Below are 27,992 nucleotides of genomic sequence, written 5' to 3'. Positions count from 1 at the left end.
GCACTGCCCTCCTCAGACATGGCGGCCGTTGCTTCATGCGCCGGAAGGTGCCAGCAAGGTGACCCAGAAGCTGATTCTTCGCGTCGCCTTCTGATGACGCGCCGAGCTGCCATTGGTGGAGATTGCGGTAGTGTGTGCGACTGTGTTCCCGGCTGCTTCTCCCGAGATCCGGCGAGTACAGTGACAGAGCAAAGAGCAAGATGGCGGCGCCGGGGGGTGAGACTCAGGTAAGTGAATGTATCCTGCGCCTCGGCCTGTAGACCGGAGGGGAGGGCGCGGCTCTGCGGGGGAGACCAGGGTAACACGCAGGTGAAGGATCAGTGTGGAGCCCCCTCCCTCCAGCGATGTGGTCCGGTATATGCCCAGCACTGCCGCCTCCATCAGTTTCCTAATTCCTCCCAATGTCACATGTGGTGCACGGGCAGCCCGAGCCAGGGACAGACGGGGCTGTGCGGCGACCCCTGCAGCACGGCGGACCACAACTCTCAGCAGGCACCAAGATGGCACCACTGAGACCTGGCACCTTGTAAGGGGTAGTGCACAGAGAAGCTGTGTGTCCGCAGGCTAGGTGGGGGAATGTCAGACTGCAGGACATACCACCCATCATGGGCAAGGGGACCCTCCCTCCACACCCTGATTATGAGCCCCTCATCCTGGTCAGCCGCAGGAAAGGGGACCCCCGCATCCTGGTCAGCCGCAGGAAAGGGGACCCCCGCATCCTGGTCGGCCGCAGGAAAGGGGACCCCCGCATCCTGGTCGGCCGCAGGAAAGGGGACCCCCGCATCCTGGTCGGCCGCAGGAAAGGGGACCCCCGCATCCTGGTCGGCCGCAGGAAAGGGGACCCCCGCATCCTGGTCGGCCGCAGGAAAGGGGACCCCCGCATCCTGGTCGGCCGCAGGAAAGGGGACCCCCGCATCCTGGTCGGCCGCAGGAAAGGGGACCCCCGCATCCTGGTCGGCCGCAGGAGAGGGGAGCCCCGCATCCTAGGCGACCGCAGGAAAGGGGACCCCCGGCACCCACATTGATCACTGGGAGGCTATCACGGGAGAGGGGACCCCCAAAAGCCAACTCTGCACTCTTTGATCAATGGAAGGATGATCGATCACTCCTCCCCCCCCCCCCTTTTCGCTCCTCGCCATTGTCAGGCATTGTCCATGGCAGGCAGGTATTGCATGTGCGTCCTAATAAACAAGACAGCTGAGCAATATATGGCAAGCGTCCATCGGAGTCCCGTCAGCAGCGACTTTTTGGCCCCTGTGGAGACACGAGGGTAAGTGGGTGCTCTCATCCCCTTGCCTGGCTGTCATTAGACAGACCTCATGGACCAGGGCTCATCCCACTGAACGCCCACTCCCCTTCCCCGTGGGCAAACTACTACTTGGACAACACGGGTTGAGGGTAAACCAGTGTGGCAATACTTTATTGAACCACCAACAGACTATAACACATAGAGCAGTCCGAACAAATACACAAGATGGTGCACGTTACAGAGTCTCACCCTTTTGTTGGCTCACCGGGATTAGAGGAGCTGCAACTTCCAGGGCTGACTACCCCCTCCTTTTGCACCCCGCTTTTGGCTGGCACCCATAGAGAGAAAGTAGCAGCAAGCTTCAGAAGCTGACAGTCCTTTGTGGTATGTTATCTTCACGGATTCGGTGGAGCTGGACATTTTTCTTCATGTGGCCAGTTGACCTGATTGTCTCAACCTGGCTTCTCCAAATTTCTCCATGGGTCCAGGTGATGTGATTCTCCCAACCTGGCTTCTCTAAACATCTCGATCATCTTCACTTGATTCTGTGCAACCTGGCTTCTCCAAACGTCTCAATGAGTTCAGAGAGATGGTCAATGGAGCAGATCTGTATTTCTCCAGCTGGAGCCGTGGTCCCCTGAGCTGGCGTCCTGTAGAATGTCTCAAATCTGTATTCCTCCGCTTGGAAACAAGAACAAGAGGGGCACACTCTTCTATCCTGTCAGATGGTGCTCAGAGGAAAAGAATACAGTATAAAATATATGTGTAACCTCTGGCACTCAAAATATTAAATATTTTATATTTCCTCCGATTGGAGCCATGGTGCATTGACTACTCTTATGTAGAGTCTTTTAGAACAGAGGCCGATTCCCCTTTTATAGTTCACAATTGTCCTTCAGGCCATCATCCACAAGTCAGGGGGAAGGTGGGATGAGTTTCCTCATAATCAATCTGCATAGTGTGTCCTACACTGATTGCAGGTCAACAAGCTTCATGGACTAATACAATCGGTAACTACATAATAGCAAACATTGATTTTTCAAGTACCCTGGGTCCTTGTCTTCCAAGGATAGCAGCACAATAAGTTGCAACAAGTATCAATTCGAGTCAACATTCAGGCTCACATAAACATTGGCCTGTGTCTCTTGACCCACTGAAGAAAAATACGTCTGGCCTAATTAAGAATTGAGGCTGTGACGAGTCGACACAGCATTCAATATAGAATTGAGAGGCTAGCCCCTCGTTTGCAGTGGAGTACATGATTGTGCACAGTCCTCCAGAGACAGAGCCTCTCTGCTATCCCGTGTAGGCTGGCATCAGATGGGCATAAAATTCTGTATGTGGATTGCTATGCCCGGACTGAACACTGGTCTCACGACATGAACTTGCAGCCTCATAAATAGGACATGGGGTGTCTTGCAGTTTTGCAAAGGCGCATTGCGCCGTACTGTTTATTAATGGGTTGTGCAGCATCTCTACCCTCTACACACACCTGCCATTCATGCCTTCTTCCCAGACACGCTATCATTGGTAAGGCACAAGTGAGTGTGCCGGTCAGCCTCTGTGTTGCTGTGGGAAGTAATTTGTGCGACTGATCACCCGAGTTCTTTGCAATATGTTATATGTAGGGGCGGCAGCTGTAGACTGTTATATGTCATGGTGCTAAAAACTGTGCCATACAGTCTACCCCTTCACAGAGCAATGCTGGGCAGCTTGGATTCCCCACCTCGGCTCTTATCAGGCTGCTTTATGGAATTGCTATGCATGCAGCTTGCTGGCTCGGCTGAGCATACCCATTAACCACAGTGTTAATGTTTGTGTCTGGTCGGACCTTAATCAGGAATTTTTATTGCATTCACTTATTAACCAATTCACAGGAGGATTCCTCCACAGCTGGTCTTGATGAAATTAGCAGAGGTATGAATGCACACTCCCCCATGATCTATGCAAAATGGCGCATGAAATAACTCCTTAATAATTTGGGTATGGCAGAGCCAAATTTGTGTATCATCTTCTACATTCTTAGTTAATGGGTGACTTGGTCACCCAACACCAGGCTCTGCGTAGCATGGGCATTCATAAAGTGGTTATTCCAGTGGAGATCATGATGGGGTGATCCCCGAAACGTCTGACTAGCCGCGGCCCAGTGTACATAGCTGCTAATCATTACGGATTAGAAGAGCAACTTTTTGTCCTTGTGAGTTAACACCTTTCAAAGGGGATTTACACTTATAGCAAGATCGCTTTATCAGGCTGCTATTGTAAGTGGAACAACAACAACCCCCTACAAACTGGAGCCAAGGGATCCAGAGTATCTTGTACCGAGCAAATACATTATATTTAAGCAGAATACATTAGCATAATTAAACAGAATAACTCTGCCAAAGCAGGACTAATTAGGGATCCAAACTAAAATCTGTATAAACAGCAGATGTCAAAAGGAGAAAAAAAAATAGACTCCAAGATTATGTATATACCGTACATTGTGGTAGAATTATAAATATATACAAAACCACATTAAGAGGCTATTTAAAGTTGGCAAGTTGCTCCATTGCACATAAGGCAGTACACTCAGGTGAGGTAGCAGGTGACAGCACATGGCGCTATGTGTGGCTATGTAAGAATAAAGTGCTTGAATTGCAGTACCACAAGTGGTATAAGGTGCATACAGTGGGCAAGTAATTACTGGTTTAGTGAGAATGAAAGGATCCCAGCCTACCACCCCGACGCGCGTTTCGCTGTGTCTTCATTAGGAGGTTTCCTGAGGAGGAGAAGTCGGCCTTTTATCTCCTCCTGTGCTGAAGCCAATTTGTCAATCATGCCACTGTGTATTATCCCAGCGAAATGCAGTGGTGAGCGGCGATGCTCCCCGATTTAGTCCACAAGAGCCTTCTATGAAGGTGTTAAGTTCAGATCAGGCGTCCCGTAGCTTAGCTTTCCGTACTCAAGACCATGATACCCGGACATCTGAATTAAACCTAATTTGCAGATTGAAATATCTAGCCAAAGTGGCTGAGGTGCCGTTGACTAATGCATCTTTTGACCACAAGTGTTGTTTGTTTGTTTTTTTTTGTTTTTTTAATTTCCAATCAATAGTTTGTATTAAAAGGGCCATAATTACACATGCAATAGGCATTATTTTTGATCACATGGCAATCATTCACCTGGATTTTCGGATCTGGCCAGGAAAACACCCCACCATTCTAGTAAACCACATCGAGATCATAAAAGCGTGTCTAGAATTTTACGCGGATTCCCGATGGCCATTAAAACGTCCTAATTTCTATCCAGATTGCCATTTATACTGATAAAAAGATATCCAGCTCCTAATAATCATGTCCGGGCTTCTCTACTGGTGTTCGTACAGCTCGAATAGGCAACACCCCGAGGAAGTGTCATCCAGGGCATAGTCTAAGGGTATGTGCACACGTCAGGATTTCTTGCAGAAATTTCCTGAAGAAAACCGGAAATTTTCTGCAAGAAATCCGCATTTGTTTTTGCGTTTTTTTTTCCCGTTTTTTTTTTTTTTGCGTTTTTTTAGCATTTTGCAAGCGAAATTAGCTTGCAGAATGCTAAAGTTTTCCAAGCGATCTGTAGCATCGCTTGGAAAACTGACAGGTTGGTCACACTTGTCAAACATAGTGTTTGACAAGTGTGACCAACTTTTTACTATAGATGCTGCTTATGCAGCATCTATAGTGAAAGAATGTTTAAAAATAATAAAAAAATAAAAAAAATGCTAATACTCACCTGCAGACAGCCGATATCCTCAGCGGCGTCCGTTTCTATAGATGCTGTGTGTGTGCAGGACCTTCCATGACGTCGCGGTCACGTGAGCAGTCACATGACCAGTCTCCCGACCAATCACAAGACCGCGACGTCATCGCAGGTCCTTCACCGCACACCAGCTATAGGAACCGAAGCGGCAGCATGCACCTGAGAGGCGGGAAGACTCCGGAGGCCATCGAAGGTGAGTATATCACTATTTTTTATTTTAATTCTTTTTTTTGACCAATTATATAGTGCCCAGTCCGTGGAGGAGAGTCTCCTCTCCTCCACCCTGGGTACCAACCGCACATAATCTTCTTACTTCCCGCATGGTGTGCACAGCCCCGTGCGGGAAGTAAGCAGATCAATGCACTCCTAGGTGTGCGGAATCCCCGCAATTCCGCATTTTTAATGAACATGTTGCTTTTTTTTCCATGATGCGATTTTTTTCGCGGAAAAAAATGCAACATTTGCACAAAAAATGTGGAATACACTGTAAATAATAGGAGGCATATGTTAGCGTTTTTTTGCGTTTTTATAGCGAAAAAACCGCGAAAAATACTGAACGTGTGCACATGGCCTTACACATGAAGATTTTCGTTGAGAGAAGACTTAGCTGGGTAGAAAGGTAAAATGAGCAATTGTAAGTACACCGTGTTATATAATATGACTGCAATATATTAAAAGGGAAAAACTTTGTTGGGAAGAGTGATTCTTTAACCCCTTCAAGACCTTGCCCTTTTTCGGTTTTGCGTTTTTGTTTTTCGCTCCCCTCCTTCCCAGAGCCATAACTTTTTTTTATTTTCCCATCGGTATGGCCATGTGAGGGCTTGTTTTTTGCGGGACAAGTTGTACTTTTGAGCAACATTATTGGTTTTACCATGTCATGTACTAGAAAATGGGAAAAAAATTTCCAAGTGACATGAAATTGCCAAAAAAGTGCAATCCCACACTTGTTTTTTCTTTGGCTTTTTTGCTAGGTTCACTAAATGCTAAAACTAACCTGCCATTTTGATTCTCCAGGCCATTATGAGTTCATAGACACCAAACATGTCTAGGTTACGTTTTATCTAAGTGGTAAAAAAAAATCCAAACTTTGCTTAAAAAAAAAAAAAAAAAATTGTGCAGTTTTCCAATACCCGTAGTGTCTCCATTTTTCATGATCTGGGGTCAGGTGAGGTCTTCTTTTTTGCGTGCCGAGCTGACGTTTTTAATGATACCATTTTGGTATAGATACGTTCTTTTGATCGCCCGTTATTACATTTTAATGCAGTGTCGCGGCGACCAAAACAAACGTAATTCTGGCGTTTCTAATTTTTTTCTTGCTGCGCCGTTTAGCGATCAGGTTAATCCTTTTTATTTATTGATAGAGCGGGCGATTCTGAACGCGGCGATACCAAATATATGTAGGTTGATTTTTTTTTTTTTTTTTTATTATTATTATTTTATTTTGAATGGGGCAAAAGGGGGGTGATTTAAACTTTTATTTTTTTTTTATTTTCTTTCATATTTTTTAAAAACTTTTTTTTTTTTTTTTTTTTACTTTTGCCATGCGTCAATAGTCTCCATCGGAGGGTAGAAGCTGGCATAGCCTGATCGGCTCTGGTACATAGGAGTTAAGCTCAGATCGCCCCTATGTAGTAGATTTACTGCATTGCTATGATTACCGACCACAGGGTGGCGCTCACAGCAAGCCGGCATCAGCAACCACAGAGGTCTCAAGGAGACCTCAGGTTATCATGCTGACGCATCGCTGACCCCCGATCATGTGGTGGGGGTCGGCGATGCGCTCATTTCCGGCCCGATGGCCGGAAGCGGTAGTCAAAAGCCACTGCCAGCGTTTGACAGTTAATAGCGGCGGGTGAATCACGTTTCCACCCGTCGCTATTTCGGGCATATGTTAGCTGTTGAAAACAGTGGTTTTCTAGGCTCCAAATATGTATTATGCAGACAATTCATAATCAAAGGTGTATTTCAGTCTCTAAAAATTCACTAGATAGTTGGTAGATCTGTGAAGCTCCCACCGATAGTACCTGGATGCGCACAATACCATATCGGCCACATGGGTGGGCACTTATTCTGGATCCAGCAAAGTGGTGGCTGGTGCAGTCCTTTTATTTTGGGCTCATTGTATCACAATGGGTTCCCGGACAAGCCTGAATTCGGGGTGGTATTACATAAATTCTTGCACAATTAGTTAAGAAATCAGGAAACTGGAAGCCCCGGTTTTTATTCTGAGTGATGTTGTAACTTCTGACAGGAGGCAGGTGATGGTTTCTGGAGTCCTCATGTTTTGGGGCAATGTTCTATGGAAGTACACAGGATACTATGCAAGAACTCAGTTTACATTGGCTTCCACTCAAAAGAGGTGGTCGGTCTAAATCCCGAGGAGGCGAACCCGGATTCCTAGTGATTAATATTTTAGGTGCTGTGGAAAGTGTGTAGGATGACCGTGCCATGGTGGGAGTTGTGGTTTGTGGTCTGCCAAGTTGCAGGTTGGTCAGGGCCATCATAAAATGTCCGTAGTGGAGAACTTGTAAGATCTGATGGGACAAAAACTTGCGTCGTTGTCAAGGACCGCACATATCGCCTTGCCTCAGGTTTTCAGATTTCTTTAGTTTTTGTGTAAATTTCTGTCATCCCGACTTAGTGGTGTGTTTAGTTGTCTAAATCCCTGATAATGGAGGCTTCGGTCTGGAGGCTTCCTCCCCGTCTGGAGGTGTTTCCAGCTCTGATGTGATGGAGGCCGCTTTAACTCCCAATTATGGCTAGATGTTGGGTTTTTTTGCCATGTTTTACTATTTGTTTTCAGACCCGTGACCCCGTATGCCCTGGTGTTTGTGTTGTCAGCAGGTATTTTTTTTTTCTATGTGGTGAAAACATTTCTTTTGTGTGTGTATAATACAAGGAAATTGGCGATTCAGGAGTCTGGTGGCAGAATGTAGTCAGGTCGTGTTTAGCTGGAAACGTGTTGTGCTTTTCGTAGAGATGACAGTGGAGATTACGACGAGCTAAATACTGCGGATCATTGGGTCACATTCAATACCATCTTGTGACCCAGTATACATCCATAGATAAATTGCAAATAATTAAAATTTTAAATTTATATGGAATAAAAGTTAAATTTTAATTACACATTTCCCTTTTCTCTTAAACGTGATCTAAATACTGGGGAGCTGCCTGTTCAGACTGCGCCTCTTTTTTGTCTCAAGGCATTGTGTGCTATTGCAGATCAGCCCTGTTTAATGTAGGGAAACTTGTCTGCTGTCCTATAATGGACCAACCCATCCCACAGTAGGAAAAGTTGGTGAAGAGTGTGGCCCCTACTCTGGGGAGCACAGCGGGACTTTCACCTAACCCCACTAAGACGTCCATGCATGGACCACGGGCTCCTGACCTGATCTCCACACCCTCTTGGGCTCTTTGCGTTCCAGGTGCCGCGGTCCTTTCTCTGACCCTTATACACGGAGGCCTAGATCTTTGTGCTACTATGCTATACTATATCACATACAATCCAAGATCGCAGATTCAAGTCCCCTAGAGGAACAAAAAAGAATTGTAAAAAGTGCGGTAGATAAAAAAAAAAAAAAATAGTCACAGAACTTTAAAACGCCCCATTTTTATCAAGCAAAAAAATGAAGAAATGTATAAAAAAATGCACATTTCGATCCATGTCTATATCAAAATCTAAAATTGATTTTTGTCATAAACACAGTAACGACAAATTGAAATGCCAGAATTGCCATTTTTGAGTCAGTACGTTCCTAAAAACAAAATGAGCTATATGTCGTGTACCCCAAAATATTACGGTATATTAAAAAATACAGCCGTCTCTCAGCTCCATCGATGGAAAAGGGAAGTTATTCATCTCAGAAAATGGCAACACATTCTTTTCTTAGTGTTTGACAAGTGTGACCAACTTTTTACTATAGATACAGCCTATGCAGCATCTATAGTAAAAGATAGAATGTTTAAAAATAATAAAAAAAAATGGTTATACTCACCTGCAGGCATCCGTTCCTATAGATGCTGTGTGTGTTCAGGATCTTCGATGACGTCGCGGCTTGTGATTGGTCGCTGAGCGGTCATGCGACCAATCACAAGGCCGCGACGTCATCGCAGGTCCTGAACACAGACCATCTAAAGGAACGGAAGCGGCAGCATGCCTCCGGGGCCATCGAAGGTGAGTATAGGACTATTTTTTATTTTAATTCTTTTTTTTTTGACCAATTATATGGTGCCCAGTCCGTGGAGGAGTCTCCTCTCCTCCACCCTGGGTACCAACCGCACATGATCCGCTTACTTCCCGCATGGTGAGCACAGCCCCGTTCGGGAAGTAAGCAGATCAATGCACTCCTAGGTGTGCGGAATCCCCGCAATTCCGCATTTTTAATGAACATGTTGCTTTTTTTTCCGCGATGCGATTTTTTTCGCGGAAAAAAATGCAACATTTGCACAAGAAATGCGGAATACACTGTAAATAATAGGAGGCATATGTAAGCGTTTTTTTCGCGTTTTTCTCACGTTTTTATAGCGAAAAATACTGAACGTGTGCACATGGCTTACGTAAAAACCAAGACAAGAAAACATTGCTGGAATTGCCGTTTTTTTTTTTTTGTTTTTTTTTTTTCATGCCTGAATTTATTTTTTCTTGTTTTTCTCCATACATTATATGGTAAAATAAACGGGTCTCCTTCAAATCTACAACTCATCCCACAAGAATTTTACTACTATGGAAAAATTACCGTAGTTATTTCTCATGGAAGAAGGGGAGGAAGAAACAAAAGTGACAAAAAAAACCCAGGACTGCAGTTAGATGAAATTATAAAATCCACAGCATGCCAAATCTTTGTGCCAAATTCATTCTGCGTTTAACCCTTTGCGACACTACATGTGCCACCCTGATCCCTTTACCTGTAGATTCTGACTGTTGTACATTTGTTTCTGGATTATCTATCACAGGTCTTGGGCTGTTTATGGATTATCAATTAACAGATTACCTGTCGCATAGAAGGGATAAAAAAATGAAATAAAATATCGCCGATGGACTCCATAATATATCTGCTTTATCCCTGCGGTTCCAGGGTCTCATCCCCTGATCCCCCTCCTGCTTGTGTTCAGTTTACATTGGCTGCAGCAGTCACATCCTGTATACCTCACATGACCGCTGCAGCCAATGAGTCTTCTGCTGTGGAGGCTATTGATTGACTGCAGCGGTTGTGTGGGATGGGATATAGGACGTGACTACTGCAGGCAATGTAAACCGAAGACCAGCGGGGAGGATCGGGGATGGCGAGGGGGTAGCATAGGTGAGTATGTAGCTACTTATCTTAGCTCTGTTGCCGCCAGTGAGGAACGTCTTACTTAATTAACTTAGAAAACGCCTGTTAAGCAATATACCGTGTAAAATTAAAGGGGATGTCTGGGCGCAGGTATTAATTAACCTGTCTGTAGAATAGTTCATTAATATCTGATCGGTGGGGGTCTGACCTGGCTGCCTGAGCATGCATTGGCCCATCAGTGGGGGTATCGGGTACCAGACCCCCGGATAGCTCGCAAGTACCTGTGCTTGGACAGCCACCTTAATGTCACTGGTGTAAGGGTCCGGGGATAGCGCTGTGTATCCTGTATATTCCCCATGAACGCTGCAATCCCCCACAGACCGTGCATACTGTTACTGACGGATTGCAGCATACAGCTGCTTAACCCTTACTGCACGCGCTCCGTCCTGATTCTGCACAGCACCTGATGGAGTGACATGGCCTATTAAAGGGGTGCTGCCCCCGAATTAAATAAAGTGCTCCCCATTGTAAAATGAAAATGCCCTACACTCCCCTCCCACCCCGGCCGCAGAGCTCATGTGGCACCACAATGTGACGGAGCCAGTGCGGGAGGAGAGTATAGGGGATTTCTGTTTTACAAGGGGGACTACTATATTTAAAAAAAAAAAAAAAAAGTGTCCGCTTAGTGGCCACATTCCACAGGTGGGGAAATAATACATTCTGTCGCTCCTCATCTTGATTTTTACATTGATCTGATTACTGAAGATTAACTTTGTTTTGTGCTTTTGCAGACCAGCATCAATGGCTCTGTCGGGACCGAAGCAGCCATCGCTCCTGACCAACAGAATGCGCAACAACAGCCGCCCCCGCCTAATGCATGGCAGGTGATCAAAGGTGTCCTCTTCAGGTCAGTGGTCTCTCTGTACCCCCACCGTATAACACTGCAGATGTATCGTGTGCCCATCACCAGGTGCTGCACTCAGGCATTGGGGCCACTGAATGCGTCACACACGGGTCCGGGCCTTCTATTGGGTCCTAATATTAAAATTGGGCCCCTCTATATTTAGAGAATGTCGCCCTTTTGGTTTCATAATGGCAATTCATTAATACGACCACTTTCTATGTATTGATCCCTCTGGATCTGTCACCCGTCAGACCCCCTTTTCATTACATATCTATAATTCCCCGTCCGCTAACTGGTTTCCAATCTGTGAAGAATAGAGCGCAGCTTTATCCGCTCCACAGTATATGGTGCTTTGCAGGGTGCACTTTGTTGTATTACCCATGTGTGACCAACAGGTGGTACTATTGAGCCAAGTTTACACAATTATATAGCAACTAGATGGTGGCCCGATTCTAACGCATCGGGTATTCTAGAATATATATGTCCACGTAGTATATTGCTCAGCCACGTAGTATATTGCCCAGCCACGTAGTATATTGCCCAGCCACGTAGTTTATTGCCCAGCCACGTAGTTTATTGCCCAGCCACGTAGTATATTGCCCAGCCACGTAGTATATTGCCCAGCCACGTAGTATATTGCCCAGCCACGTAGTATATTGCCCAGCCACGTAGTATATTGCCCAGCCACGTAGTATATTGCCCAGCCACGTAGTATATTGCCCAGCCACGTAGTATATTGCCCAGCCACGTAGTATATTGCCCAGCCACGTAGTATATTGCCCAGCCACGTAGTATATTGCCCAGCCACGTAGTATATTGCCCAGCCACGTAGTATATTGCCCAGCCACGTAGTATATTGCCCAGCCACGTAGTATATTGCCCAGCCACGTAGTATATTGCCCAGCCACGTAGTATATTGCCCAGCCACGTAGTATATTGCCCAGCCACGTAGTATATTGCCCAGCCACGTAGTATATTGCCCAGCCACGTAGTATATTGCCCAGCCACGTAGTATATTGCCCAGCCACGTAGTATATTGCCCAGCCACGTAGTATATTGCCCAGCCACGTAGTATATTGCCCAGCCACGTAGTATATTGCCCAGCCACGTAGTATATTGCCCAGCCACGTAGTATATTGCCCAGCCACGTAGTATATTGCCCAGCCACGTAGTATATTGCCCAGCCACGTAGTATATTGCCCAGCCACGTAGTATATTGCCCAGCCACGTAGTATATTGCCCAGCCACGTAGTATATTGCCCAGCCACGTAGTATATTGCCCAGCCACGTAGTATATTGCCCAGCCACGTAGTATATTGCCCAGCCACGTAGTATATTGCCCAGCCACGTAGTATACAGCACAGAGCCACGTAGTATATTGCCCAGCCACGTATGTCACAGGTTAAAAAAATAAACATATACTCACCTTCCGCAGGCGCGTTGTAGTTCTGTCGCCTGTGTGGGGTGCAGGCGGCTGCTTCCGGTCCCAGGGTGTGATGACGTCGCGGTCACATGACCGTGACGTCACGGCAGGTCCTTCTCGCGCAGGCCTTGTGATGACGTCGCGGTCACATGACCGTGACGTCACGGCAGGTCCTTCTCCCAGACCATCCTTGCCACCGGAACGTGCCGCTTGCATGGACCGGCCGGAGCATCGCGAGGAGCAGAAAAGGCGGCGGAAGGTGAGTATCTAATGATTTTTTATTTTTTTTTAATTATTTTTAACATTAGATGTTTTTACTATTGACGCTGCATAGGCAGCATCAATAGTAAAAACTTGGTCACACAAGGTTAATAGCGGCGGTAACTGAGTGCGTTACCCGCGGCATAATGCGGTCCATTACCGCCGGCAATAACCCTGTGTGAGCGGTGACCGGAGGGGTGTATGCGGGCGCCGGGCACTGAGTGTGGGGAGTAAGGAGCGGCCATTTTCTTCCGGACTGTGCACGTCACTGATTGGTCGTGGGCGTTTTGCCACGACCAATCAGCGACTTGGATTTCCATGACAGACAGAGGCCGCGACCAATGAATATCCGTGACAGACAGACAGACAGACAGACAGAAGGACAGACGGAAGTGACCCTTAGACAATTATATAGTAGATAAGCCATTTCTACTGGCCGAGTCACATAAAGCCTGGCGAGCACGTGCCTAAAGTGACTGCAAGAGCATATTACAATAGGTCATTGGAGAGCGTCCAAAGCGATTCAGACGGGGGTCCAGCGAACCTCCTCTTGCCTGCCGGCAGCCATGACTCTTGTTTTGATTAGTAACCCTGATGTGTAACGGAACAAAATGACCGTGCCATGCCGACTAATCAAAAGAGGGGTCTGGATGGTGATGGGTTGGTGGTGGTTCACTGGGCTCCTGTCTGGCAACCACAGATTACGGTTGTGGCCCCTGTACTGAGTCCTGAGAATGGATTTGCACCAATATCACATCAGTGGTTTTGCCAAGGGTCAGACCTTCATAGAGGTAAATGGGAGCGCTCCCCCTATTCAATGCCACACTCCAATCAGCTGATGGGCCGGGGGGCTCAGAGCTGAACTCCCACCCGTCTGATAATCATACAGATGGGTCATTCATTTTGAGAGCCTTATGTAATAATGAGATGTGAACTTCTTCCGTTTGGGGAGAGTCACTGACACAGGAATCTGTCTGAAGTCTTCATTTCCTGGAATATGTCATGTTATGTTGACTTTTCTCCTATTACAGGATCTTTATCATTTGGGCCATCAGCAGCTGGTTCCGCAGAGGATCAGCTCCCCAGGACCAAAACACATCCGCTGGGGCCCCGCGACCCCCCAGCCGCAATCTCTTTCCTAAAGACACTTTAATGGTACGGTTGTATTGTTGCTAGTACTATCCGGCTGAACTGCACCGCCGGGCGAGTGGCCACTCACAACGTCGCTCATCTTGTTTTTCTGCAGGACCTCTACGTGTTCCTTTCGGAGAGCGAGCACTTCACGGAGTTTAACTCTTCCACGGCTCTCTTCTGGGAGCAGCGAGATTTGGTCTACGGGGACTGGAGCAGCGGTGAAAATGGAGACGGCTGCTACGATCAGTACTCTGAAATCAGTATTCCTGAGGTGAGGGGTCGCATACAGATCAGTTGGCAGAAAAATAAATTGGGCCGACTGATGTCGTATAATGGTTTCCTATGGTGTCACACTGCGACAATCACACGTTTCCAAATATGTTGGATATTCTCTCTCGTTGGTTGCAGTTCACTTGTCATAGACTTCAGTGCAAGTCACGTGCAACTGTGCTATAAATGCGACGTGCCTGCAAGAGCGGGAACCTTGCGATAATTGCATTTTATGTCTTGGTCTTAGGGAGTCCAGAACAATGGCACCTTCTATATTCATGTATACCTGACCAAGAGTGGCTTCCACCCGGATCCCAGCCGGAAGGCCGTACACCGGAGGCTGGCCACTGTTTATACATCTCGTAGTAAGGATCGCGTATTCTTTATTATGGTCCATCCCTCGCCATATTATCCCGTGTATTTCCCCATCCACCCCTTTCTTTCTCACTCTTTGCTGTCTCTCATTGCCCCTTTTTTCTCGCAGTGCTTAATAAATACAAACGCAAGCGATTCCTCAAGACCAAAAACCTCTTGACGGGAGAAACAGAAGTTGATCCGGAGATAATAAAGGTGGGCGTCCATATAACCAAGTAGCCGCGTCACACTGACTGTATATGGAGAGACGCTCATTCCGTCCTCTTATTTCAGAGAGCAGAGGACTTCGGCCCTGTAGAGATCATCTCCCACTGGCACCCTAATTTAACCATTAATATCGTGGATGACCACACTCCGTGGGTGCAAGGCAGCGTCCCACCTCCTCTCGACCAATGTAAGTGGCGTGCAGACGTCTGGCTGTCACGGTGTGTATTGGCTGGAAACTGGCCCATGGAACATGGCCATGTAGGTTGTGTCAGAGAAGTCATTTGTAGTGGACTTGGAAGTTATTATTTTGGTTGATATGTGCAGAAGTTATTTGTACAGGGACCAAAAGGACTATTTCCTTCTCGGTAAGTGATCATATCGCCAGGAGTCCAACCTCTAGGACCACACAATCCTGACGATGAAGCATGGCGCTCTGCTGTCAGGTTTTTTTCCCCGGCCGTGTGGAGGAGCAGTGCCATCACCCCTTCAATCTCAGGATCAGTTTGGGTCCCAGAGGTAAAACCCCAAAGGATTGCATGTCCTAATGAGAGCCATGACTTCCTGAGATAGGAATCCATCTTGATGGCGTTTGCAATAGGAAAGTCCTATTGACTGTAATGGAGATTGACCACACAAAAACGAGTGCCCGCTTCCCTGCTGGAACCTCCCCGTTCTACAACCAGTTCTGTCTCTTCCTCAGATGTGAAGTTTGATGCGGTCAGCGGTGACTACTATCCCATCGTGTATTTCAATGACTACTGGAACCTACAGAAGGACTACATGCCGGTCAATGCCAGTGTGACAAGCTTGCCCTTGCGACTGTCATTTTGTCCTCTGTCCCTGTGGCGGTGGCAGCTTTATGCAGCTCAGAGCTCTCGTAGCCCCTGGAGTTTCCTCGGAGAAGACATGTACGAGCAGTCTGATGAGGAGCAGGACTCCATTAAGGTGAGGGCATTTTCTCTGCAACCCCAAAAAAAACGTGCATCGGTGTATGTTATCTTGAAATGAGGCAATCATCAATACGGGGCTCGATCTGTCAGAGAAAATCATGTAATGTCCTCGGCTCCTTCTGCATCCGTGGCGTCGACCATCGTTGGCTGCCTCCATATTTCCCATGGACGGTGTGCATTTGTGGCAATAAGTGTCCCGTATCTGGACTCCATATCTGATGTTGTTTCAACTGCAGAAACTCTACAGGGGCAGATTTGGGCATAACTGGTTCTCTTGGGGGCAAATGATCCATCATATTTGATGCTGCATCTCCCTCTCTTGCTTATAAATTTGGACTTTGGCTCAGTGATCATTATAAATCAATGAGCCAAATGAAGTGAGGGCACAGTGGGTTGAGTGTTTGACCCCCAATTAAATGTGTATTTGGTCTTTCCAGGTGGCTCTTTTGGAGACAAACCCCTACCTCCTAGCTCTCACCATCACAGTCTCCATTGTACACAGCATCTTCGAGTTTTTGGCTTTCAAGAACGGTGAGCTTTTCCTATCTGACAACGTCAGAGAAGATGCTACATGACGCTTCTTATTTGTGCCATGACTTAATTTGTGTTTCGCCTCAGATATCCAGTTCTGGAATAGCCGTCAGTCTCTGGAGGGGCTCTCTGTCAGATCTGTCATCTTTGGGGTCTTTCAGTCCCTTGTGGTCTTGCTTTATATCTTGGACAATGAGACCAACTTTGTGGTGCAGGTCAGCGTGGGCATTGGTCTGCTGATTGATTTCTGGAAGATTACCAAGGTTATGGATGTGAAGGTAAGGGGTCACCGCTAGATGTCACATTGGGTTTACTAATGAGAAGCTGCACTGGCAGATGGTCGACGTAGTAGCAGGAGGATTACAGGTCTCTGCTCCTGCAACCATAGACTACTTGCGTAGCTGCGGGACCAGGGCCTTACATTCCTAAAAAGAAAGAAAGGTAAATGTTTTGCTCATTTCTAGTATATAATAAAGCTTGATTGTTATTCCAGCATTAGGTGGGTATTTGCTCTGTGGAAATGGCCCTTTACCATTTTTAACCTTTGATTTTTGATTTTTTATTTTTTTTGCTTCGCAGTTGGACAGAGAGAATAAAGTGGCTGGTATCTTCCCCAGAGTGACGGTGAAGGACAAGTCCACATATGTAGAGTCGGCTACAAAAGTGTACGACGATGTAAGTTTTGCGTTCTTGAAATTACTTAGGATATGTAACCATGATGAGGAACAGCGTGTTAATGCAGCGTCAAACTCGCAGCGTCCAAATGTCACAGAATAGAGGATGGGATCTCTAGAAATTCCATTTCCACTATTCGTGCCTCTGCAGATCACCGGCGGAGACTGACATGGGGCGCGTCTATCAAGACCTCAGCATGTCAATTTGTCTTGCAGAGACGCTAGTCTCCACAACAGTAATGTTATCGATAGAAATGTATTGAATGTGGTAAATCCACACGGTTCAGTGATCACCTGCTAGTTCCTGATCGTGGACACCCAGCTTTAGGCTATGTGCACATGCTGTGGAATGGTGTGCGGATTTTTCCACACTGATTTTTGGTAAATTCGCAGGTTAACTGCACTGTGGAATTACCACAGATTTACCACGGTGTTTGTGCGGATTCCCCCTGCGGTTTGACACCTGCAGATTCCTATTGAGGAGCAGGTGTAAATCGCTGCAGGATCTGCACAAAGAATTGACATGCTGCGGAATGTAAACCGCTGAGTTTCCGCGTTTTTTTTCCGCAGCATGTGCACTGCAGATTTTGTTTTCCATAGGTTTACATGGTACTGTACACCTCATGGAAAACTGCTGCGGATCCGCAGCAAAATCCGCAGCGTGTGCACATAGCCTTATAGTACTTGCCGTACAGCCAAGTTTCTCCTGATCACTAGTTGCCCATCAGGGCAGATACTTGTTGTCAAAGGACCCGATTAACAAGGCGTTTGTTACAATAGATCGATAGGAGAAAGTATGATCTGCATGTAGGGAAGCACAGAGGACGACGGAGATATTCACTCATCTTCATGATGCTGTGAATTGCATAGAATTGAGTACATCGTCCTCTGACCCTGGGGATTAACCTTCTTTATGATTCCTGTGCACAGATGGCTTTCCGATACCTGTCCTGGATCCTGTTCCCATTGCTAGGATGTTACGCCGTATACAGCTTGCTGTACATGGAGCACAAGGGCTGGTATTCCTGGGTACTGAGCATGTTATATGGCTTCCTCCTCACATTCGGTAAGAATCGGCAGAATTCAAGTTGTGAACTGTTCATGCACTGTATTTGGGGAGGATTTTCTACAAAATACAGTACCAGCTAAGTGCACGAGACTTCATCAACTCTACACATCGCGGCCATGTACTGTATTTTCGTTGCCTATTTTTAAGTCCACAATCTATTATTTGTGTAGATTCAGCACAGCAATGCAAAAGTGGAATTCTTCTCTCTCTGTTGTCCTTAAAATTACCTTTTAGTATTAAGACTTTTAAGGCTACGTTCACATTTGCGTTGTTGGGCGCAGCGTCATCGACGGATACCGACACATGCGTCATGCGCCCCTATCTTTAACATGGGGGGCGCATGGACATGCGCCGGTATGCGTTGTAATGCGTTTTAAGACGCATGCGTCATATTGACGCACAAGACAGGGCGCATAGGACGCCACTTGTAGCGTTTTCCCTGCGCCGAAACTCCTGATCTTTACTATCTTATGACAACGCATGCGTCGCAAAACGCTGCGTTGTGTACATGCGTTGTTGGTTGCGTCACCGACGCTGCGCCCAACAGCGCAAATGTGAACGTAGCCTAAGTCTGTCATACCGTGTCCAGGTCCAGAGAAATGTTTTCCCACATGCGTGTCCAGTTCATTCCTGATTGTGTGTCTGTGTAGATTGATTCTTGTTTGTGGTGTCAGCATGGTTTCGCCAATATAGCTGCCTCTGGGGCTCCTGTTATATCATGTACACCACACTGGAGGATGGACATGAGGAGAGACCCGTGACCTTATAGTCCTGATTTGTGTTTGGTACACGGACTATATCTGTTGGTAATATGTGGGTACATGTTTTGCATTTTTTATTGTTACAGGGGAATGTGCCCGTCACTGATGGTGATGCGAGGACACTTCTGACAAGGAGATTCCTTAAGTTAGGGGGCTGTGTGTAGGAGAGAAGTGGTAGTTCTGGGAATATGTCTATCAGTCTGTGGAATATGGGTTGGAGATCACCAATCTTCCTTAGGATGCTCATGTGGGGGTTGTAGGTGACCACTATAGACGCCCTGTTGTTCTCCTCTCTGTCTGTAATCCAGGAGGCTTCTCAGGATCCTTGTAGCTCTGTGGATCCGTTCATCTATGACCAGTGGATGGGATCCGTGTAGGAATGTATTCCTCAGTGATAATGGCTGTAGTGTTCTGTCAGCAGTGTCTGAACCTCGGAGCCTGACTGTAGATGATGGATTTTTTTTGTGTCTTAGAAAGCATAAAGATCCATTAACTCTTTGTGTGATTTTGCAGGTTTTATCACAATGACTCCACAGCTTTTCATCAACTATAAATTGAAGTCAGTTGCCCACCTCCCATGGAGGATGCTGACCTATAAAGCCCTGAACACCTTCATCGATGACCTGTTCGCTTTTGTCATCAAGATGCCCATGATGTACAGGATCGGGTGTCTGCGAGATGGTAAGACCTCCGTTATCTTATTGTGAGGGGTTGTCTTTCTTTAGGCGTCCATCAACATTAGACTAACATCAGCTGAACCCGCCGAATTCGGCAGGATCGGCCAACAGTCTAATGTATATGGGGGGCCTCCCGTCTCTTCCCTGATAGATGTGTGTCAGGAAAGGGGGCTGTTCATGGGGGACTTCAGTATTCCTCTTTCCTTGTGTCCTGTTGAATAGCTACGAGACATGCAGCCACGGTGACTCGACCATAGAGTATCTTAGGAATATTATTAGCACAAGAGCATGCTTACCTTATCCAAGCACACTCACGCATCACTAGAAAATAACTAATAATAAACTACTAGTTTTTTATATATGTGCTGACCTGTAGAATCGTGTTGTCAGGTCATTTTTACGGCACAATGACGAAAAAAACATTACAGAATTGCATTTATTTCACCCTATTTCACCATACTAGAATTTTTTTTCTTATTTTTCAATACATTGTATGGTAGAATAAACGGTGTCATTTGAAAATTACAGCTTGTCCCTCAAAAAAAATAAAAAAGCCCTCATCTGGCTGTAATGAGAGTAAAGTTACCGTATTTCTCCTATGCCTCATTGGGGGACACAGGACCATGGGTGTTATGCTGCTGCCACTAGGAGGACACTAAGTAATACAGAAAGAATAGCTCCTCCCCTGCAGTATACACCCTCCTGCTGGCTCTCAGTGAACCAGTTCTTGCTTAGTGTCTGTAGGAGGCACTTGGGTCTGTTTCAGACCCCACCGTTTTTATTTTAATTTTTGATTTTTTGTTCTATTTTTTCCTTTAACGGAGCGAATGGGGGTGACGGAACCTTTCTAGGCTCCGATCTCCCCCGAACCATCAACAGGCAAGTACGTGGAGCGTTCCTCCCGTATACTTTCCTGCAACATTGGATGCCAGCCCTGAGCTCATCTTGCGGGCGACGGTTCCTTCGCGTTCCGATCTCCCCCCTCCATAGCAGGCGACCACATGGAGTAGCCCTCCATCTACCTCTCCTGGAGCCAGGTGCACAGCCGGACATATTATGAATGGCGTCCGTGCAGCCTCCCTCTGCATCACCACTGATATAGCGGATGACGCATGGCAGCAGAAGCTCTCCACCCCCTCCCTGACTATGGCGACAGTGGATTGAGCACCGGCCCACCGCATCTACCGTGAGTACACTGTGGGGGCCGAGGCGCTGGAGGGTCCTGGTCCCCGGGGTAAGCGAGGTCCGCACCTTAAAGCCTGGGCCCGTGGGTGGTCTGCAGTGGGGCAATTCCTTCAGAGAGTGTGGCTTAAGAATGGCGCTAATAGCAGTCGCGGCGCTGCAGGCCGCAACCGCAGGTTTAAAATTTAGCCCCCGGCTTTTACCTTTAATAATAATTTTATAATAATAATTTTATTTACATAGCGCCAACATATTCCGCAGCGCTTTACAAATTATAGAGGGGACTTGTACAGACAATAGACATTACAGCATAACAAAAATCACAGTTCAAAATAGATACCAGGAGGAATGAGGGCCCTGCTCGCAAGCTTACAACCTATGAGGAAAAGGGGAGACACGAGAGGTGGATGGTAACAATTGCTTTAGTTGTTCGGACCAGCCATAGTGTAAGGCTCGGGTGTTCATGTAAAGCTGCATGAACCAGTTCACTGCCTAAGTATGTAACAGTACAGACACAGAGGGCTATTAACTGCATAAAGTGTTGATACGAGGAACCTGATTATGGGTTTTTTTTGTTGTTTTTTTTTTAATGGGCCACACAGGGATAGTTAGGTTAATGCGTTGAGGCGGTAGGCCAATCTGAACAAATGAGTTTTTAGGGCACGCTTAAAACTGTGGGGATTGGGGATTAATCCTATTAACCTAGGTAGTGCATTCCAAAGAATCGGCGCAGCACGTGTAAAGTCTTGGAGACGGGAATAGGAGGTTCTGATTATTGAGGATGCTAACCTGAGGTCATTAGCGGAGCGGAGGGCACGGGTAGGGTGGTAGACTGAGACCAGAGAGGAGATGTAGGGTGGTGCTAAGCCATGGAGTGCTTTGTGGATGAGGGTAGTAGTTTTGTACTGGATTCTGGAGTGGATGGGTAGCCAGTGTAATGACTGGCACAAGGTAGAGGCATCGGTGTAACAGTTGGTGAGAAATATAATCCTGGCAGCAGCATTCAGGACATATTGGAGCTGGGAGAGTTTGGTAAGAGGGAGGCCGATTAGTAGAGAGTTACAATAGTCCAGACGGCAATGAATAAGTGAAACAGTAAGAGTTTTTGCAGAGTCGAAAGTAAGAAAAGGGCGAATTCTAGAAATGTTTTTGAGATGCAGATAAGAAGAGCGAGCCAGTGATCGGATGTGAGGGGTGAATGAAAGCTCGGAATCAAGGATGACCCAAAGGCAGCCGGCATGTTGCTTTGGAGTAATGGTGGAACCGCACACGGAGATGGCAATATCAGGCAAAGGTAGGTTAGAAGAGGGAGAGAACACGAGGAGTTCAGTTTTTGACCGGTTCAGTTTCAGATAGAGGGAGGACATGATGTTATAGACAGCGGTAAGACAACCACTGGTGTTTTCTAAAAAGGCAGACGTGATATCAGGAGAAGAAGTGTATAATTGGGTGTCATCAGCATAGCGATGATACTGGAAACCAAATCTACTGATTGTTTGTCCAATAGGGGCAGTATACAAAGAGAAGAGGAGGGGGCCTAGGACTGATCCTTGAGGAACCCCAACAGTAAGGGGAAGGTGAGAGGAGGAGGAACCAGCAAAGCATACAGTGAAGGATCGGTCAGAGAGAGGAGAACCAAGAGAGAACGGTGTCCTTGAGGCCGATGGAGCGGAGCATAGTGAGGAGGAGCTGATGATCCACAGTATCAAATGCTGCGGAGAGATCCAAGAGAATTAGCATGGAGTAGTGACCATTAGATTTAGCTGTTAGTAGGTCATTAGAGACTTTAGTGAGGGCAGTTTCAGTAGAGTGTAAAGAGCGGAAACCAGATTGAAGAGGGTCGAGAAGAGTTATCTGAGAGATAGCGGGTAAGACGGGAGTGGACCAGGCGTTCGAGGAGTTTAGAGATGAAGGGAAGATTAGAGAGAGGTCTATAATTAGCAGCACAGTTTTGATCGAGGGATGGTTTTTTAAGTAATGGATGTATGATGGCATGCTTAAATGAGGAGGGAAAAATACCGGAAGTGAGAGAAAGGTTGAATATTTTTGTTAGGTGAGAGGTGACAGCCGGGGAAAGGGACTGGAGGAGATGTGATGGAATGGGGTCACTGGTGCAAGTGGTCGGGCGAGAAGATGCAAGGAGCCTGACTACTTCTTCTGTAACTGGCTCAAAGTCAGAGAGTGAACTAGATGCAGTGGGGGAGGGAGGACAGCGCATGGTATGAAGAGATTGGGAGATGATTTCCTGTCGAATGTGGTAAATTTTTTCTTTGAAGTAATTGGCCAGATCGTCAGCGCGGAGATCCGTGATTGGGGCCTGCTCTCTTGGGTTGAGTAGGGACTGGAAAGTGTCAGAGACGTTTAGGGTTATTGGACAGTGAGGTGATCAGGGTGTTGAAATAGGTTTGCCGGAGTTTTGGCCACGCCCACCGGCAGTTACCGCCGCCCACTCTTTCTGGCGCTTCTCGTTCCCTGAGAGAGACTCTCACTTCCTGATCTCAGCGGCCATCTTGGTACACCCACAGGGCTGATGCTGCAGCGCTGCTCCAGCATTTTCAATCACAGCCTTCAGGATTAGCGATTCCTGTGCATAACTCCCGTGGCATCACACTGCGGACCTCCCCTGGGGACTCAAGACACAGGACCATGGGTAAGCTTCAGAAACATAGCTTAACCCTTCTCCTGCTAGTAAGCGCTTTCCTCCAGGCTTTACTATGTCTCAACCAAAGCCTCACAAAAAGTCTGGGAAAACCCACACTGTATTTTTCGCTGCATGTACCTCTTGTAAGGTATCATTACCCCAGGGTCACAATACTGCATTATGCACAGCTTGTGAACCGGTGACGGCTCAGGAACCACCTGTTGCTGATACTGAACCCAGTGAGCCTAGTCCTCCTGAGTGGGCTACCTTCCTTTCCCGGTCTATGGTATCCCTGGCAAAAGCGTTAGACTCGTTCCCAGACCCTTCCTCTAACCAGGGCACTAATACGGACGACGCTTCCGATGGTCAGAACCCCTCGTACTCCAGGGTTCGTACCTTGCCAAGGAGTTCTCATTCTTCCAGGAAAAGGATTCATGCCATATCCCCAGACCATCACCAGTTTTCGGGTTCTGAGAGCTCCATTTCTCGCTCCCCTTCCATTGGGGCTAGTAGAGAACCTGTTTCAGAGGACGATTCTGACACATCCCTAGATCAGGAATTTCATCACGTTCAGGAGACTCTCGACTCTCTAATTGAGTCAGTGAATAAGGCTTTGAGACTTGAGGAGGAACCCTTATCTAAAACGGATCATGCCGTGTCCTTTAAGGGGACCAAACGAGCTTACAGAGTGTTCACCACTCATCCCGAGTTTAAGCAAATTGTTGAATCTCACAGGATCCGTCCAGATAAACGATTAACAGGGCAGAAGCCCATAGAGTCCTAATATCCCTTTGCCCAGGATCTAAGAAAAGATTGGTCACAATCTCCCCTGGTAGATCCTCCGGTATCGCGCCTGGCTACGAAATCTGTTTTATCCTCCTTGGACGGCGCCTCTATTAAAAATCCAACCAATCGTCAGATCGACAATATGGCGCGTTCAGCTTTTGAAGCCTCAGCGGCCGCACTCTTTCCATCTTTTGCCACTACGTGGGTGGCTAAGGCTATGACCCACTGGGCTGAGGTCTTGTCTTCAGCAGTACTGGATACCAATCTTCCCCCCGAGATAGCAGACCTCGCTACTCAGATAGCCAGGGCTGGAGATTTTGTAATGACCGCATCCCTGGATGCCGCTGACTGCGCTTCTCAAGCAGCAGCAAATGCCATCACCATCCGGAGGTCCTTATGGCTCAGGGACTGGCGTGCGGATTCTACTTCCAAAAAGTCATTGACTTCTCTCCCATATCAGAGCGGTCGCCTTTTTGGCAAAAAGCTCGACCAGTTAATTTCTGACGCCACTGGAGGGAAGAGTAAATTTCTTCCACAACAGAGACCCTCTCAGCCCTTTCGGAACCTGCAACCACAGGCTCGGTCCCGATTTTTTTTTTTTTTTTCGTCACCACTCAAACTGGTCCTCTACTTCCACATCTCCCGGTTTCGTCCGGGCACAACACGGAGACAGAGGTTCACAGGCCTCTTTTAAGCCTTCCCCTTCATGGAGAGGCAGGCCAAGGCTGCCGGGATCCAGAGGCGCCAGAACGGGCAGACCTTCCACACAATGACTACCTGCGGTATCCGGAGGACATCCTTAAAGTAGGCTGCCGCCTGCTTTCCTTCAGTGCCGCGTGGCTCTCGGTCGTTCACGACGAGTGGGTCCGCGATCTAGTGTCCTCCGGATACAAGATAGATCTCTTATCTCGTCCCCCAAACCGTTTTTTCCTGTCTTCTCCTCCCAGGGCAAAAGCATCAGAGTTCTTCAAAGCTATAAGCTCTCTGAGAAAAGACAGAGTTATTATTTCGGTCCCTCAAAGCGAAAGGTTTCAAGGTTTTTATTCAAACCTCTTCATTGTTCCAAAGAAGGACGGTACAGTACGGCCCATAATGGACCTAAAACTGCTGAACAAGTTCGTCAGGGTGCGATGGCTCTTGATAGAATCGCTTTATGTCATCGCCTCCATGGAAAAAAGCGAGTTCCTGGCGTCTATACTAGACATCCAGGACGCATACCTCCACATTCCTATTTTACCTTCTCACCAAAGGTTTCTTCGCTTCGCAGTTCAGGAAGATCACTTCCAATTCGTTGCTCTGCCCTTTGGCCTCGCCACCGCTCCCAGGGTATTCACCAAGGTCATGGCGGCTGCCGTGGCCATACTCCACACCCGAGAAGTGGTGGCGCTCCCGTATTTAGACGATATCCTCATCACAGGCCCCTCTTTCTGCTCCTGCAAGGAAGCCGTGGCCATCACAATAGATACCCTTTCTCGCCTGGGTTGGAAGATAAACTTCAAAAAATCTTCCCCAGTACCGGCTCAGCGAATTTCCTTTCTAGGAATGATAATCGACTCGTCCCGGAGGTTGGTTCTTCTTCCCCCGGAAAAGATCTGTCTTACAGCGAGAAGCTCAGAAGCTCTCTCAGCCTCGCTCTCACTCTCTGCGCTTCAGTATGAGAGTCCTCGGCAGGATGGTAGCAGCTATGGAGGCGGTTCCATTTGCCCAACTACACCTCCGTCCTCTACAGCATGCCCTCCTGGCTGTTTGGGACAGGAACCCGTTCTCCCAAGACCGTCGGTTCCTCTATCCCCAGCGAGTCAGACAGTCTCTCAGATGGTGGACATTGAAATCCTCCCTGAATCAAGGGAAGTCTTTTCTTCCAGTACACTGGCTGGTTGTGACGACAGATGCCAGTCTTCTAGGCTGGGGAGCGGTGTTCTTTCATCACACTGCTCAGGGCCGCTGGTCCCCCCAGGAATCACGCCTTCCAATCAACATCTTGGAAATCCGGGCGATCAGGCTGGCACTTCTCCAGTTCCATCCCTTCCTAGCAGGTCGCCCAATCCGGATTCAGTCCAACAACGCCACTGCAGTGGCATACCTCAACCGCCAAGGGGGAACCCGCAGCAGGGCGGCCATGACAGAGGTAGGCCGAGGTAGGTCCTCCGATTGGCCGAGGAAAACCGCTCAATGATCTCTGCGGTTCACATCCTGGGAGTGGACAATTGGGAGGCAGACTTCCTCAGTCGGCAATGCCTCGACTCCGGGGAGTGGTCTCTCCATCCGGAGATCTTCCACCAGATCTGCTGTCGTTGGGGAACCCCGGACGTGGATCTGATGGCCTCTCAGCTGAATTCCAAGGTTCCCGACTTCATGGCTCGGTCCCACGATCCGGCAGCCATCGGGGCAGACGCTCTTGTACTCCCGTTGCATCATTTTCGGCTTCCGTACATATTTCCCCCGCTTCCTCTCCTACTGAGAGTCATCAAGAAAATCAGAGCGGAGAGGGTACCGGTAATCCTGATTGCGCCAGATTGGCCGCGCCGGGCGTCGTACGCGGAACTAGTAGATTTAGATCTCGGCTTCAGGAAAATGGCCGCCACGATCTCCATCTGCGCACGCACGGCCTTCCGCGGCCATTTTCCTGAAGCCCCGGGAAGCAGAGCACTCCATCTGCCCACGCGCGGCCTTGGGAAGATGGCCGCCGCCACCGATAAACCGGTGATTAACCCGGCTCTGCTGCTCACATTGCATACCGGGCCGCTGCGTCACCTCACCTGTGGAAGGGACCCTGCTCACGCCATACCTCTCATTATCCCCGCACCTCTGCCGTCGCCACACCACTGCTGCAACCCCCCCATGGACACCAGGCCGTGGCGTCGCCCACCTAAGCAGGAAGGGACCCTGCTCAGGTGCACGCCGTACCTCATCACCCCACCTCTGCTGACACCATGCCTCCTGTGACCCTGCTCTGCCACCGCCAGCCCTCAGGTAAGATACTGTAAGTTTGGACAATAAGACGGACCCCCATCTTATAAAAAAAAATCTTTTTTTCTGCAATTTTCACCCCAAATTTGGGGTGCGTCTTATGGTCCGAAAAATACGGTATGTCTCATGGCTGAAGGGGCAAGAGGAAAAAAAACAAAAGTGTAAATAAATAAATAAATAAATGTAAATCTGTAAAATTCATGAAGGGGTTAAACTACAGCTCTAGTGTCAGTTTCTCATTTGTCCCCTTTCCTTTTCAGACGTGGTATTCTTCATCTATCTGTATCAGCGCTGGATTTATAGAGTGGACCCCACGCGAATGAATGAGTTTGGGACCAGTGGAGAGACCCCCGCTCCTCTTCCGAGCCAGGATCAGCCAGCACTCCCCTCCTCCAACCCTGAAGACACATCTCCACCAAAACCAGCAGAAGACAAAAAGAAAGACTGATTACTATGTTTATTTTATTTTTTTTTCTTGTTCCCATTGTACATGAACTGTTAAGCCCCCGCAGGGGGGAGATCGGCTGCTGTTTTATATATTAATCCCCTCTGTCCCTGATTCCCCCCTTTGTTGAGACGGCGTTTCCCCGTCTGTTAATTATGTATATGGGACTGGTGAAGTTGGTCTTTCTCTGCCCACCCTGTCGTTTTCGGTCATCCCGTCCGGCTTTCTGTCCGGTCTGTTCTTTCTTTCCCTCATTGTCCCGCGCCCCTCGGTCTCTCTCCTTTCTCTCCCGTCTGATATATTTCCATTGTGCTGTGCCCTTTTCTTCTGCCTCTTCATCATGACTCCTCCGTGGGATCAACATCCTCAAATCAGGTTTAATAAATATGGCCGCTCCTTATCTTCCTGCAGTTTGGGCGGCAGAATAGTTCAA

At 47.6% G+C, this 27,992-nt stretch overlaps 1 protein-coding gene across 1 annotated transcript; it reads left to right on the top strand.

Annotated features, from left to right (window-relative positions):
* Window positions 1-27,992, top strand: CLPTM1 (CLPTM1 regulator of GABA type A receptor forward trafficking). The gene is made up of 14 exons (XM_077285480.1): window positions 1-227; window positions 11,091-11,206; window positions 13,919-14,042; window positions 14,134-14,292; window positions 14,539-14,656; window positions 14,776-14,861; window positions 14,940-15,060; window positions 15,574-15,818; window positions 16,261-16,354; window positions 16,442-16,632; window positions 16,934-17,029; window positions 17,959-18,094; window positions 19,372-19,539; window positions 27,375-27,992. The coding sequence occupies exons 1-14, from the start codon at window positions 201-203 to the stop codon at window positions 27,560-27,562; spliced, it is 1,869 nt and encodes a 622-aa protein (XP_077141595.1). The 5' UTR covers window positions 1-200; the 3' UTR covers window positions 27,563-27,992.

This window comes from Ranitomeya variabilis, chromosome 2 (assembly GCF_051348905.1).
Source record: "Ranitomeya variabilis isolate aRanVar5 chromosome 2, aRanVar5.hap1, whole genome shotgun sequence".
NCBI classification, from domain to species: Eukaryota; Metazoa; Chordata; class Amphibia; order Anura; family Dendrobatidae; genus Ranitomeya; species Ranitomeya variabilis.
The sequence above is the reverse complement of the archived record's forward strand: the minus strand, read 5'-3'. Positions and strand labels throughout refer to the sequence as shown.

What these genes read in the sequence shown, in the direction of transcription:
- CLPTM1 (XM_077285480.1), top strand. Translation starts at nt 201, where the DNA reads ATGGCGGCGCCGGGGGGTGAGACTCAG. An exon ending in ATCAAAGGTGTCCTCTTCAG is followed by an intron (nt 11,207 to 13,918) that starts GTCAGTGGTCTC and finishes CTCCTATTACAG; the next exon opens with GATCTTTATCATTTGGGCCA. An exon ending in CCAAGGTTATGGATGTGAAG is followed by an intron (nt 16,633 to 16,933) that starts GTAAGGGGTCAC and finishes TTTGCTTCGCAG; the next exon opens with TTGGACAGAGAGAATAAAGT.